We start from the raw sequence: 14,236 nt of genomic DNA on the forward strand, positions 1-14,236 counted from the left end.
AGAACATGGCAACGCGATACCGGGCGAGGAGGCGACGTCAGCGCGGTCCCGTGAGTGATCAGGACATGGACACAGATTTCTCTCAAAGCATGGGCCCTGACAATGCATGCATCATGGTGCTAATGGGGCAGGTTCATGCTGTGGAACGCCGATTCTGGGCTCGGGAAACAAGCACAGACTGGTGGGACTGCATAGTGTTGCAGGTCTGGGACGATTCCCAGTGGCTGCGAAACTTTCGCATGCGTAGGGGCACTTTCATGGAACTTTGTGACTTGCTTTCCCCTGCCCTGAAGCGCATGAATACCAAGATGAGAGCAGCCCTCACAGTTGAGAAGCGAGTGGCGATAGCCCTGTGGAAGCTTGCAACGCCAGACAGCTACCGGTCAGTTGGGAATCAATTTGGAGTGGGCAAATCTACTGTGGGGGCTGCTGTGATGCAAGTAGCCCACGCAATCAAAGATCTGCTGATATCAAGGGTAGTGACCCTGGGAAATGTGCAGGTCATAGTGGATGGCTTTGCTGCAATGGGATTCCCTAACTGTGGTGGGGCTATAGACGGAACCCATATCCCTATCTTGGCACCGGAGCACCAAGCCGCCGAGTACATAAACCGCAAGGGGTACTTTTCGATGGTGCTGCAAGCTCTGGTGGATCACAAGGGACGTTTCACCAACATCAACGTGGGATGGCCGGGAAAGGTGCATGATGTTCGCATCTTCAGGAACTCTGGTCTGTTTCAAAAGCTGCAGGAAGGGACTTTATTCCCAGACCAGAAAATAACTGTTGGGGATGTTGAAATGCCTATATGTATCCTTGGGGACCCAGCCTACCCCTTAATGCCATGGCTCATGAAGCCGTACACAGGCAGCCTGCACAGTAGTCAGGAGCTGTTCAACTACAGGCTGAGCAAGTGCAGAATGGTGGTAGAATGTGCATTTGGACGTTTAAAGGCGCGCTGGCGCAGTTTACTGACTCGCTTAGACCTCAGCGAAACCAATATTCCCACTGTTATTACTGCTTGCTGTGTGCTCCACAATATCTGTGAGAGTAAGGGGGAGACGTTTATGGCGGGGTGGGAGGTTGAGGCAAATCGCCTAGCTGCTGGTTACGCGCAGCCAGACACCAGGGCGGTTAGAAGAGCACAGGAGGGCGCGGTACGCATCAGAGAAGCTTTGAAAACCAGTTTCATGACTGGCCAGGCTACGGTGTGAAAGTTCTGTTTGTTTCTCCTTGATGAAACCCCCCGCCCCTTGGTTCACTCTACTTCCCTGTAAGCTAACCACCCTCCCCTCCTCCCTTTAATCATTGCTTGCAGAGGCAATAAAGTCATTGCTGCTTCACAGTCATGCATTCGTTATTCATTCATCACACAAACAGGGAGATGACTACCAAGGTATCCCAGGAGGGGTGGTGGAGGAGGGAAGGAAAATGCCACACAGCACTTTAAGCACAGCACTTTAAAAGTTTACAACTTGAAAATTTATTGAATGACAGCCTTCTTTTTTTTGGACAATCCTCTGTGGTGGAGTGGCTGGTTGGCCGGAGGCCCCCCCACCGCGTTCTTGGGCGTCTGGGTGTGGAGACTATGGAACTTGGGGAGGAGGGCGGTTGGTTACAGAGGGGCAGCAGTGGCAGTCTGTGCTCCAGCTGCCTTTGCTGCAGCTCAACCATACACTGGAGCATACTGGTTTGGTCCTCCAGCAGCCTCAGCATTGAATCCTGCCTCCTCTCATCACGCTGCCGCCACATTTGAGCTTCAGCCCTGTCTTCAGCCCGCCACTTACTCTCTTCAGCCCGCCACCTCTCCTCCCGGTCATTTTGTGCTTTCCTGCACTCTGACATTATTTGCCTCCACGCATTCGTCTGTGCTCTGTCAGTGTGGGAGGACAGCATGAGCTCGGAGAACATTTCATCGCGAGTGCGTTTTTTTTTCTTTCTAAGCTTCACTAGCCTCTGGGAAGGAGAAGATCCTGTGATCATTGAAACACATGCAGCTGGTGGAGAAAAAAAAAGGGACAGCGGTATTTAAAAAGACACATTTTATAAAACAGTGGCTACACTCTTTCAGGGTAAACCTTGCTGTTAACATTACATACATAGCACATGTGCTTTCGTTACAAGGTCGCATTTTGCCTCCTCCCACCGCGTGACTACCCCCTCAACCTTCTCCCCTCCCTGTGGCTAACAGCGGGGAACATTTCTGTTTAGCCACAGGCAAACAGCCCAGTAGGAATGGGCTCCTCTGAGTGTCCCCTGAAGAAAAGCACTCTATTTCAACCAGGTGACCATCAATTATATCTCACTCTCCTGAGGATAACACAGAGCGATATAAAGAACGGATTTTGGTTGAATGCCAGCAAACATACTCTGCAATGCTTTGTTCTACAGTGATTCCCGAGTACGTGTTACTGGCCTGGAGTGGTAAAGTGTCCTACCATGAAGGACGAAATAAGGCTGCCCTCCCCAGAAACCTTTTGCAAAGGCTTTAGGACTACATCTAGGAGAACCGCAAATGCCAGGGCAAAGTAATCCTTTCACATGCTTGCTTTTAAACCATGTATAGCATTTTAAAAGGTACACTCACCAGAGGTCCCTTCTCCGCCTGCTGGGTCCAGGAGGCAGCCTTGGGTGGGTTCAGGGGGTGCTGGCTCCAGGTCTAGGGTGAGAAACAGTTCCTGGCTGTCGGGAAAACCGGTTTCTCCGCTTGCTTGCTGTGAGCTATCTACAACCTCCTCCTCCTCCTCATCTTCTTCGTCCCCAAAACCTACTTCCGTATTGCCTCCATCTCCATTGAAGGAGTCAAACAACACGGCTGGGGTAGTGGTGGCTGAACCCCCTAAAATGGCATGCAGCTCATCATAGAAGCGGCATGTTTGGGGCTCTGACCCAGAGCGGCTGTTCGCCTCTCTGGTTTTCTGGTAGGCTTGCCTCAGCTCCTTCAGTTTCACGCGTCACTGCTTCGGGTCCCTGTTATGGCCTCTGTCCTTCATGCCCTGGGAGATTTTCACAAAGGTTTTGGCATTTCGAAAACTGGAACGGAGTTCTGATAGCACGGATTCCTCTCCCCAAACAGCGATCAGATCCCGTACCTCCCGTTCGGTCCATGCTGGAGCTCTTTTGCGATTCTGGGACTCCACCATGGTCACCTGTGCTGATGAGCTCTGCATGGTCACCTGCAGCTTGCCACGCTGGCCAAACAGGAAATGAGATTCAAAAGTTCGCGGTTCTTTTCCTGTCTACCTGGCCAGTGCATCTGAGTTGAGAGTGCTGTCCAGAGCGGTCAGAATGGAGCACTCTGGGATAGCTCCCGGAGGCCAATACCATCGAATTGTGTCCACAGTACCCCAAATTCAAGCCGGCAACGTCGATTTAAGCGCTAATCCACTTGTCAGGGGTGGAGTAAGGAAATCGATTTTAAGAGCCCTTTAAGTCGAAATAAAGGGCTTCATTGTGTGGACGGGTGCAGGTTTAAATCGATTTAACGCTGCTAAATTCAACCTAAAGTCCTAGTGTAGACCAGGGCTTAATGCGTTTTAAAGTTGAAAAAAGACCTTTCCACTGTGGCTGCAGAGTAGGGAATAATCAGAATTAAGGTAGCCAATTTTTTGACCTTAGAGAAGCAAGTTTGTAAATCCAGCACATGAATAGTCCTATACAAGTCAAATGTACCTTTCTCTTGCCACTGTTCTCACTTGTACACAGCTTGGAATACAATCTACTAAAGTAAAAAATATTTGGATAAGATGCTTCTTCCAGAGATTCAAGAGCATTAACCAGAAAATGTGTCTGGAACTCCTTGAATTGTTTTGGATTCAGCAACTGTACAAATTAAAGTTTCTCTACACTTTCAAATTGTACCAATAACTATTATCTGACATTGTCAACAACCTCAAAGAAGAGACATTTATACATTGCTTGGCCTTCACTTGCTCTTTTTTCCCCTCAAGGTTCACATGCACCTAACTCTGACACCTCTTTCCAAAACTCATCAAAAAATTGTTGCTTTCGACTAATAGGCTTGACCATCTCGGGAGTCTGCTGAATACAAAACCCAATATCATACATCTTGGTTTGAAGAACATGAAACATCACTTCTGTCACTTCAAACGTTGTTGTAGAGGCAAAGGAGAAACACAAACTGAAAATTATCAAGCACAGTTAGCAAACCCATGGCTGAGTGAAAAGACTGATCATCTCAAGCTACTGGATTCTGCACCACACTTTTGAAGAGTTCGGTCAGAGCGTCTCTGCCCATTTTACAGTTTGTACAAGCCTTGAATGAAAATTCCACCTTGTGGTACAAACAGAAGGCTGTCTCTGTTTAACTAGGTTTCCAAAAAGTTCAGTCCTTTGAAGATTGAGAGGAAAAAAACTACATATTCCTTCTAAATTTTTGAAGAAAATCAGTCTGCTACTGTTTGCTGCAAAATTGAGGACAAGATTTAAAAAACACAGACATAGCAATGAACAAAAAGTGCACAAAGAAACTTTTCATGAGCACGTTTCTGAGGCCTACCTACGTCACCTGCCATTACTGCTGCACTGCCATATGTCGGAGCTACAAACCTTGTCAACAAATTTAGACTTCTGGCACACAGTTTCAACATGCTGGCAAAGTCAGCTGCAGTTTGATTGTTACTAATGTCATTAAGAGCAACAAAGTGTTCTGTAACATCACCATTCTTGGTCACATAATGCAGTACAGTCAAAAGCTGGACTTACTGGGACTATCTGACGTTCCATCAAGTAAAATAGCAACAAATGGTGTTTCCTCAATTTCTTTGGCAATGGCATTAAGTTGGGTATTACTTACTGCTTTGATGAGGTTATTCTGAATTGTTCGATGTTCCAGAAAATAAAGTAGATGGTTTCCAAATGCTGCTTCAGTAAAGGATCTAACTCCCTGACTAATTCTAAGGTTTCTACATAATTGCCATGATTCAGGGAGTCATCCGTTTAGTTATCCCTAAAAAACACAAGCTCTTGTTCTATGAGGTTACATAAAACACAAATTAGTCTTTGCAAATAGCCTGATTCTGACAGTCTTTTTATTGTGTTGTCTCACAGCACTTCTCCACAGCTCATCTAACTGAAGATCAGTGCAAGCTTGTCCAAATGTTCGTAACTGTATACATCCTGTATAGGTGTTGCTGGCTACTAGTGACAACCACAAGCTCTATAATGGTTCTTTAGGTTGTTGTATCCTGCCTTGTTCCATACATTCTTTTCATTGATGAAAAGTAGACAGGGTCAGTAGTATAGCTTGTTTGTTTTCACACACTCACAGATCCATTCACAATTATACACAGCTTCACAGAAATACAGTTTCAGATCACTAATTGCAATTTTGGTTTGGGCTTCCATTATTTATAATGTGTGTTTCTGTTGTAGTCTATTGCACTAAATGAATTATTGAACAAATCTGGCACAAAACTTTCCATCCTGATGAGGAGTTAACATTGCTAGCTCTGTTCAATCACAGATGACACAATTCTACACTTGCATGCCTAAGCTAATTTTTCCAGTGCACAGCTGGTCAGGAAGTCAGCTGCCTACAGTCAGGTTGCCTAGGCAATGTGATGTAACTCGGAGCACTGCACGCCTTGCCAGCAAAACAAGACAACAGCCAACATGAACAGATTAATTACATGCAAGGTTTTCATATGCTTGTAGAATAAAACATTTTTTGTGAATTCTGAGGCATGCAATGCATGTGCTGCATACATAGACAGCATGCCACTCCGCCTAGTTCATTGCTGTCTATGGCCCTCCCCCCATGTTGCTGCCACTGAAAATTCCATCGACTTCAATGGTGCAGTATCAGACCTTAAGGCAATATGCTTTACAACACTACAAATAGTCAGAACAATTGGTCACAGTTCTTAACTCGCTGCACAGACAGTAGTTGCAAACAAAATCATAGGGTATGTCTACACTACAAAATTAGGTCGATTTTATAGAAATCAATTTTTAGAAATCGATTTTATACAGTCGATTGTATACGTCCCCACTAAGAGCATTAAGTCGGCGGAGTGCGTCCTCAATACCGTGGCTAGCATCGATTTACGGAGCGGTGCACTGTGGGTAGCTATCCCACAGTTCCCGCAGTCTCCGCTGCCCATTGGAATTCTGGGTTAAGCTCCCAATGCCTCATGGGGCAAAAACGTTGTCGAGGGTGGTTTTTGGTACATGTCATCAGTCGCCCCTCCCTCCCTCTCTCCCTCCATGAAAGCAACGGCAGAAAACCGTTTCGCGCCTTTTTTCCTGGGCTACCTCTGCAGACGCCATAGCACGGCAAGCATGGAGCCCGCTCAGCTCACCGCAGCTGTTGTGAGCATTGTAAACACCTCGCGCATTATACTGGAGTATGTGCAGAACCGGGCTAAGAGACGCCAGCACAAGGACGATTGTGAGGAGGACATGGACACAGACATTCCTGAAAGCACGGGCTGTGGCAATTGGGACATCATGGCGGCAGTGGGGCTGGTTGATACAGTGGAACGCTGATTCTGGGCCTGGCAAACAAGCACAGACTGGTGGGACTGCATAGTGTTGCCAGTATGGGATGATTCACAGTGGCTGCGAAACTTTCGCATGCGTAAGGCCACTTTCCTTGAACTTTGAGAGTTGCTTTCCCCTGCCCTGAAGTGCAGGAATATTAAGATGAGAGCTGCCCTGACAGTTGAGAACCGAGTGGCAATAGTCCTGTGGAAGGTTGCAATGACTGACTGTTACCGGTCAGTAGAGAATTAATTTGGAATGGGCAAGTCTACTGTGGGGACTGCTGTGATCCAAGTAGCCAATGCAATCACTGACATTCTGTTAACAAGGGTAGTGACTCTGGGAAACATGCAGGTCATACTGGATGACTTAGCTGCAATGGAGTTCCCTAACTGTGGTGGGGCAATAGACGGAACACATATCCCTATCTTGGCACTGGACCACCTTGCCAACCAGTATGTAAGCCGCAATAGGTACTTCTCAATGGTGCTGCAAGCACTGGTGTATCATAAGGGACATCAATGGGGGAAGGCCAGGAAAGGTGCATGACGCTCGCATCTTTAGGACCTCCAGGCTGTTCGAGCAGTTGCAAGAAGGGACTTACTCCCCAGACCAGAAAATTACTGTTGGGGATGTTGAAATGCCAATAGTGATCCTTGGGGACGCAGCCTACCCCTTGCTCCCATGGCTCATGAAGCCGTACACAGGCAGCCAGGACAACAGTAAGGAGCAGTTCAGCTATAGGCTGAGCAAGTGCACAATGGTGGTAGAATGTGCCTTTGGACGTTTAAAAGCTCGCTGGCTCTGTTTGCTGACCAAGTTAGACCTCAGCGCAACCAACATTCCCATTGTTATTGCTGCTTGCTGTGTGCTCCATAATATCTGTGAGAATAAGGGGGAAGATGTTTATGGCGGGGTGGGAGGTTAAAGCAAATCACCTGGTGGCTGATTTTGAGCAGCCAGACACCAGGGTGATTAGAAGAGCACAGCCAGGCACGCTGCGCATCAGAGAGGGTTTGAAAACCAGTTTCATGACTGGCCAGACTACGGTGTGACAGTTGTGTGTTTCTCCTTGATGCACACCCACCCCCTTTGTTGATTTTATTTCCGTGTAAGCCAACCACCCTCCCCCCTTCGAAATAAAGTAACTATTGTTTTGAAACCATGCATTCTTTCTTTATTAATTAAAAAAAAAAGTGAGATAACTGACCAGGTATCCTGGGTGGGGTGGGGTGGGGTGGAGGAGGGAAGGACAAGGGCACATTGCTTATTGTAGCCACACTACAAATCAAAACTGTTTGAATGACAGCCTTCTGTTGCTTGGGCCATCCTCTGGAGTGGAGTGGCTGGGTGCCCGGAGCCTCCCCTCCAACCACGTTCTTGGGCGAGGAGGATATGGAACTTGGGGAGGAGGGAAGGCAGTTATACAATGGATGCAATGGGGGTCTGTGCTCTTGTTGGCTTTCCTGCAGCTCCAACAGATGCTTCATCGTGTCCGTTTGCTCCCCCATTAGCCTCAGCATCGCCTCCTGCCTCTGCTCATCGTGGTCACTTAATGCTTTCCTGGCCTCTGCCACTGAATGCCTCCATGCATTAAGCTGTGCCCAACTGGTGCGGGAGGACTGCATGAGCTCGGAAAACATGTCATCGTTTTTTTGCCTTCTAATCTGCGATAACCTCAGAGACGGAGATGATAGAGGGAGCAGAGAAACATTTGCACCGGGGGTGGTGGTGGGGGAGATAAAATGGGAGACTCACAGTGAATCAAGTAATTCACAGCAGACAGCACATGTGCTTTAGGTACAAGGTCGCATTTTGCCTTTTATATTGAGCGCCTGCCGGTATGCTGACACATCACACATGGTTGGGCAACAGAATTCAGTTTCCAAGCAGCCATGTTAAGCCTTTTGGTACACGGGGTTGGCTACTTATACCTTCATAACATGTGGGAATGGTTTCAAACTGCAGTGCCATCCTTTCCCATAGCAAGCAATGCCAGTTGGGTTTGCGATTTAAAAGGAGGGGCTGCAGTTTTTGGGTGGATGTACAGCACACACCTCCCCCCACCCAACCGCGTGGCTATTCTCTGGGATGATCCATTTTAGCCAAGCGCAAACAGCCCAGCATGAACGGGGTCCTTTTACTGTTCCCTTACAAAAATTCCCCTATTTCAACCAGGTGACCATGAATCATATCAGTCTCCTGAGGCTAACCCAGAAAGACATAGACTGAATGTTGCTTGAATGCGACCAAAACCCAGGACCATTCACTGCCATGCTTTGTGCTGCAACGATTCCAGACTACTTGCTACTAGCTTGGCATGGTAAAGTGTCCTACCATGAAGGACGAAAAAAGGCAGCCCTCCCCAGAAATCTTCTGCAAAGGCTTTCAGAGTACCTCCAAGAGAGCTTCATAGAGATGTCCCTGGAGGATTCCCACTCCATCCCCAGACATGTTAACAGACTTTTCCAGTAGCTGTGCTGGCCGTGAATGCATCCCAATTCTTCAGGGCAAATCAAACATTAAACACTATTTCTTTTAAACCCTGTACTGTAGTTACAAATGTGCACTCACCAGAGCTGCCTTCTCCAGTTTCAGGGTCAGGGATTCCGCCTCGGGAGGGTATTGGCTCCAGGGTGATGAAAAGGTCCTGGCTGCCGGGGAGAACGGATTCACCACTTGCCTGCTGTGCCTTCTCCTCCTCCTCCTCCTCCACAAAATCCTCCACACTGTTGCGTAAGACTCCTCCCTTGCAGGTGTCCACGGACAGTGGTGGGGTAGTGGTAGGGTCCCCCCCCAGAATGGCATGCAGCTGATCATGGAAGCAGAATATATGGGGCTCTGACCCAAGCAACCGTTTACCTCCTTTGTTTTTTGGTAGGCTTGCTTCAGCTCCTTAACTTTCATGCGGCACTGCTGTGTGTCCCTGTTGTAGTCTCTCTCCACCATGCCCTGTGCGATTTTGGCATATATATTAGTATTTCTTCTTTTTGATTGCAGTTCGGCTTGCACAGATTTTTCTCCCCATACACCAATCAGATCCAGTGTCTCCCTTTCAGTCCATGCTGGAGCTCGTTTTCGATTCTGGGGGGACTGCATGGTCACCTGTGCTGCTGAGCTCACCATGCTGACCAAACAGGAAATGAAATTCAAAATTTCCCGGGGCTTTTCCTGTGTACCTGGCTAGTGCATCAGAGTTCAAAGTGCTGTCCAGAGTGGTCACATTGGAGCACTGTGAGATAGCTTCCAGAGGCCAATACCGTTGAATTGCATCTGCACTACCCCAAATTCGACCCAGCAAGGTCGATTTTAGCGCTTCTCCCCTCGCCAGGGAGAAGTACAGAAGTCGATTTTAAGAGCCCTTTAGATCGATGGAACGGGGTTGGTTGTGTAGACGCGTTCATTTTAAAATCGACCTAACGTGGCTAAATTTGACCTAACCCCATAGTGTAGACCAGAGCACAGAAATGTTAAGCTGAAAGGGACCTCAAAAAGCCATCTAGTCCACCCCTACTCCCCGATGCTGAGGCAGGACTAAGTATACCTAGACAACCTCTGACAGGTGTTTGTCAAACTTGTTCTTAAAATCCTCTAAAGATGGGGAGTCCACAATCTCCTTTGGCAACCCTTATAGTTTGAAAGTTTTTTCTAATATCTAACCTAAATCTCCCTTGTTGCAGATTAAGCCTGTTACTTCTTGTCCTACTTCTAATGGATAAGGAGAACAACTAATCATTGTAACAGCTCTTAACATATTTGATGACATTTATCAGGTCATTCCCCTCAGTCTTCTTTTCTCAAGACTAAACACACACAGGTTTTTTTAATCTTTATATGTCAGGTTTTTTTTAAAACCTTTTTATCATTTTTTGTTGCTCTCTTCTGGACTCTCTCCAATTTGTCCATGTTTCCTAGCATGTGGTGCCCAAATGTGGACACAATACTCCAGGCTGACCTTGACAGTGCAGAGCAGATTGGAACAATTCTCTCCTATGTCTTACATATGACATTCCTGTTAATACACCCCAGAATTACATTTGCCTTTTTTCACAACTGCATCACAATGTTGTTGCATATTCTATTTGTGATCCACTGTAACCCCCAGATCCTTTTGTGGGATAGTAGTTCCTAGCCAGTTTATTCTCCATTTTATAGTTGTGCATTTGATTTTTCCTTCCTAAATGTATAACTTGCACTTGTCTTTATTGAATTTTATCTTGTTGATTTCAGAGCAATTCTTCAATTTATCAAAATCATTTTGAATTCTAATCCTGTCCTCCCAAGTGCTTGCACCCCTCCCAGCTTGGTGTCATCTGAAAATTTTATGAGCAGAGTCTCCACTCCATTATCCAAGTCATTAATGAAAATATTAAATAGTACCAGACTTATAACAGATCCCTATGGAGCTCCACTAGATATGCTCTCTCAGTTTGACAGTGAACCATTGAAAACTACTCTTTGAGTATAAGTTTTCAACCAATTATGCAACAACTTTATAGTACTTTCATCTAGACCACATTTGACTAATTTGCTGAGTATTACTGAGATGCTATGCACAGTCTTTGGTACTGAAGACTGTTGAAAAGGCACCAGCATAAATAGAAGGCAATGGGATGGGGATGAAACAGGTGATTTGACAAGCAAAAGGCCACAACCTCTCCCTCCTCCTTCTCTGACACAATACCTATACAAAGGGACCAGTTGAAAAGCTTTTGCCTGGAAAGAGTGGGTCATGCTCGGGCATTTTCTTCTAGCCAGCTGTAAATGGAAGTGGCAACACCTGTGGCGTCAGCTACTCTCTCAGCTAGAAGAAATAGTTCTAACATTTATCAGCAGGGCTAGAAAGGGTAGAGACAGAAATCATATAGTCAAATGATTCTCTTATACTGTACAAAACAGCAACAATGTGGATTACAGCCCACATATCTACCAAAGAGCCAGATTGGGCAGAATTCTGAAGTTGTTGCTACATAAAACACATATTGCTTTATATTCCACTTGTTCCAAAACAGTTCAATTTAAAATCTATTTACCCTCTTAGTGGTTAGTAAACAGCAGAGACTGAAATCAGCAGTATAACAAAACTAAGTTAAAACAACCATACAGTTAAATACAGACAGACTTTAACCACAGGTTACCACAATAAGGCCCTATTGCACAAATATTGAATAAACCAGAAGCAATACAAAAATAATAATAAAATTGCAATTATGCATTTAATATTGTACAAGAACAAACAGACTTTAACGGAATCCAAATGTGATTGGGGGACAATATAAAGTACACAGCATGTCATTTAGCACTTCTGAAATAAAAGTTGTCCAGAACTCCCTCTAAAAACTATTAGACATTCAAGGTTGTTGCATGTCATTGGAAAGGTTATTATACATATTTTAAAATAAGTGTGTAATAACATTAGAGAGTAATTATAACTACAAACATTTATAATGTGCCCACTACTTTTTTAAATCTTGGCACGTTGCACATATATCAGATCAAGTACAAGACAATTTCCCCAAAGAGAGTGGGACAATACACACTACAACCTCCTTACTGCCCTTGCAGCCCCAAAATACTTCCCTGAAAATCTAATTGGTCTGGACAATAGAGAACCACATTTAATGGAAAACCTGTGCAAAGGAGAATTTTGATCCATCTTGAAAATTTACTTTTTGCAAAGGAGACCAATATCTTTTCTGGAAATAAAGGAGTTAAATGAAGGAAGAATTTGTGTCTGTGCAATAGAGGTACCCAAAGATCTTCTAAGGGCTCCTACTGGAATAATTTAAACCTGCTTTCAGCACTTCCCTGGCAATATAAATTCTTAGCTAGTCTGACAGATTCTTCCAACTTACTTCAGCTTCTGGGAGCTCTTGCTTGGTAGATTCACTGTAACCAAAACATATAATGGGATGTGTAGGGAGACTGACATGGACCACAATGATCCTGGTGGTGAAAGGACAGACTTCTTCAGCTCTGAAGGTGACTACTCTGCAGATTCATAGGTTTCAAGGCCAGAGGGACCATTCTGATCATTTAGGGTTGATCTCTTGCATAACGAAGGTCATATAATTTCACCCATTCATTTCTGTATCAAGCCTACAATTTTACTCTTGCATATTTGCAACTATAAATTACCTTGGCTTCAATCTGCCTATAGCAAGAGACACCGTATATTGTGGTTCGATCTCCACATCTTGGTGGCAAGTGGAAAAACACAGTATCTAAGAAAGGAGAGAAAAAGCTTCATCAGCCACCAACAGAACGATATATCAACATTTTGTATTTTCAGCTCTGTAGTCATCTTTTTCAACATTACTCTCATTTACAAAAGCCTTACTCAAGAAATTGCACTTTCTACCAGCTCTACCCTTTTGTAAGTAGAGCTGAAGTCTTTTTGTCTAAACCTGTGACCCAACTGCTCAAGTAACTACTAAACAACTCACTTTGTCTCCATACAAAGGTGCCAAATAAGCAATATTTATGCTATGACGTGACAAAGGGCACTAAAAAAAAAAAAAAGAGCCTTTCATTATAACCTATAGGATTTACTTCAAAGCTATACAGTGTTTAATAATTATGCAAACAGATAGATATACTACTGCCACTAACTGTTAATTCAGGGGTTCTCAAACTGGGGGTCACGAGGTTATTACATTAGGGGGGTCATGAGCTGTCAACCTCCACCCCAAACTCCGCTTTGCCTCCAGCATTTATAATGGTGTTAAATATATAAAAAAGAGTTTTTAATTTATAAAGGGGGGTTGCACTCAGAGACTTGCTATGTGAAAGGGGTTACCAGTAAAAAAGTTTGAGAGCCACTGTGTTAATTGCTAATTTACAGATACAGCAAAGGCAAAGCAGTCATGAGAAGAATTCTGTTTTGCAGTTCTCAACAACATTTCACTATGAAGCAAACCCTGTCTTGAGAGTGACTAAAATTGGTTACTGACTTTGTAATAATGAAATGAAACAGAACTGTACTTAAAAATATGGAGTAGTCTCTTGAGACAAGGAGTTAGGTACTAAAAATTGTCAGTCCCTTTTATAGATTTCACTGCATTCTAAAGAGATAGGCTAGGGGTTTAGTAGAATTTTTAATAAATGTCTCTCCAAGCCAATAAACAAGTAGCCTAATTCCCCATTTCATGGAACCCTAGTAACTCCTACACTGTGAATTACTCATAACCTGCACAGGAAAATCAGGCCCAATATGTTATAGTAAATTTACAGTAATCTTAATTTGAAATACATTTGGTAATCCCAAATGAAATCTTTAGTGTGTTTCTGGCCATAAAACTCAAGGATATACACCTCACCAGGTTTAGTTGCTTTGTTGCTATGCTAGCTTTGAATCAATCTCTCTTACTTCAAAATATGCATTAATGACCTGTTGCTGTGGTAATGAAACGACAGAAAGTCAACTATTTAGCTTTCATCCATAGGTCTGTGGCACTGAGCCAATGTAGAAACAACTTCACTCACCTGCTCCTACTTCCTGCTTTAGAATGCACTCAGTAGATCATTTGATATTTAATTATACAGAAATGAAACAAAGTCAGGACCCAACACAGAGTCAAGGAGTGGCCTTTTACTGATGCAAAGATAAATTCTTTTGATACAACTCCTATACTTTTGCTACCAATTCCAGATGAAATACCTCTAAAATTTAGAGGGTCAGACAATTTGCATTAGAAACATAACAAAACCCTAACTAAAAGTAGTATCAGGGGAT

General features: G+C 44.5%; 1 protein-coding gene across 2 annotated transcripts in view; it reads right to left on the reverse strand.

Moving 5' to 3' along the window:
- AVL9 (AVL9 cell migration associated) overlaps positions 1-14,236 on the reverse strand; it is a 79,803-nt gene that overhangs the window by 38,186 nt on the left and 27,381 nt on the right. For both annotated transcript variants that reach the window (XM_048839031.2, XM_048839032.2), the window contains exon 3: positions 12,640-12,725. In XM_048839031.2, the coding sequence (XP_048694988.2) occupies positions 12,640-12,725 (86 nt within the window). The remainder of the gene's footprint in view (positions 1-12,639; positions 12,726-14,236) is intronic.

The sequence above is a fragment of the Caretta caretta genome, chromosome 2 (assembly GCF_965140235.1).
Source record: "Caretta caretta isolate rCarCar2 chromosome 2, rCarCar1.hap1, whole genome shotgun sequence".
NCBI classification, from domain to species: domain Eukaryota; kingdom Metazoa; phylum Chordata; order Testudines; family Cheloniidae; genus Caretta; species Caretta caretta.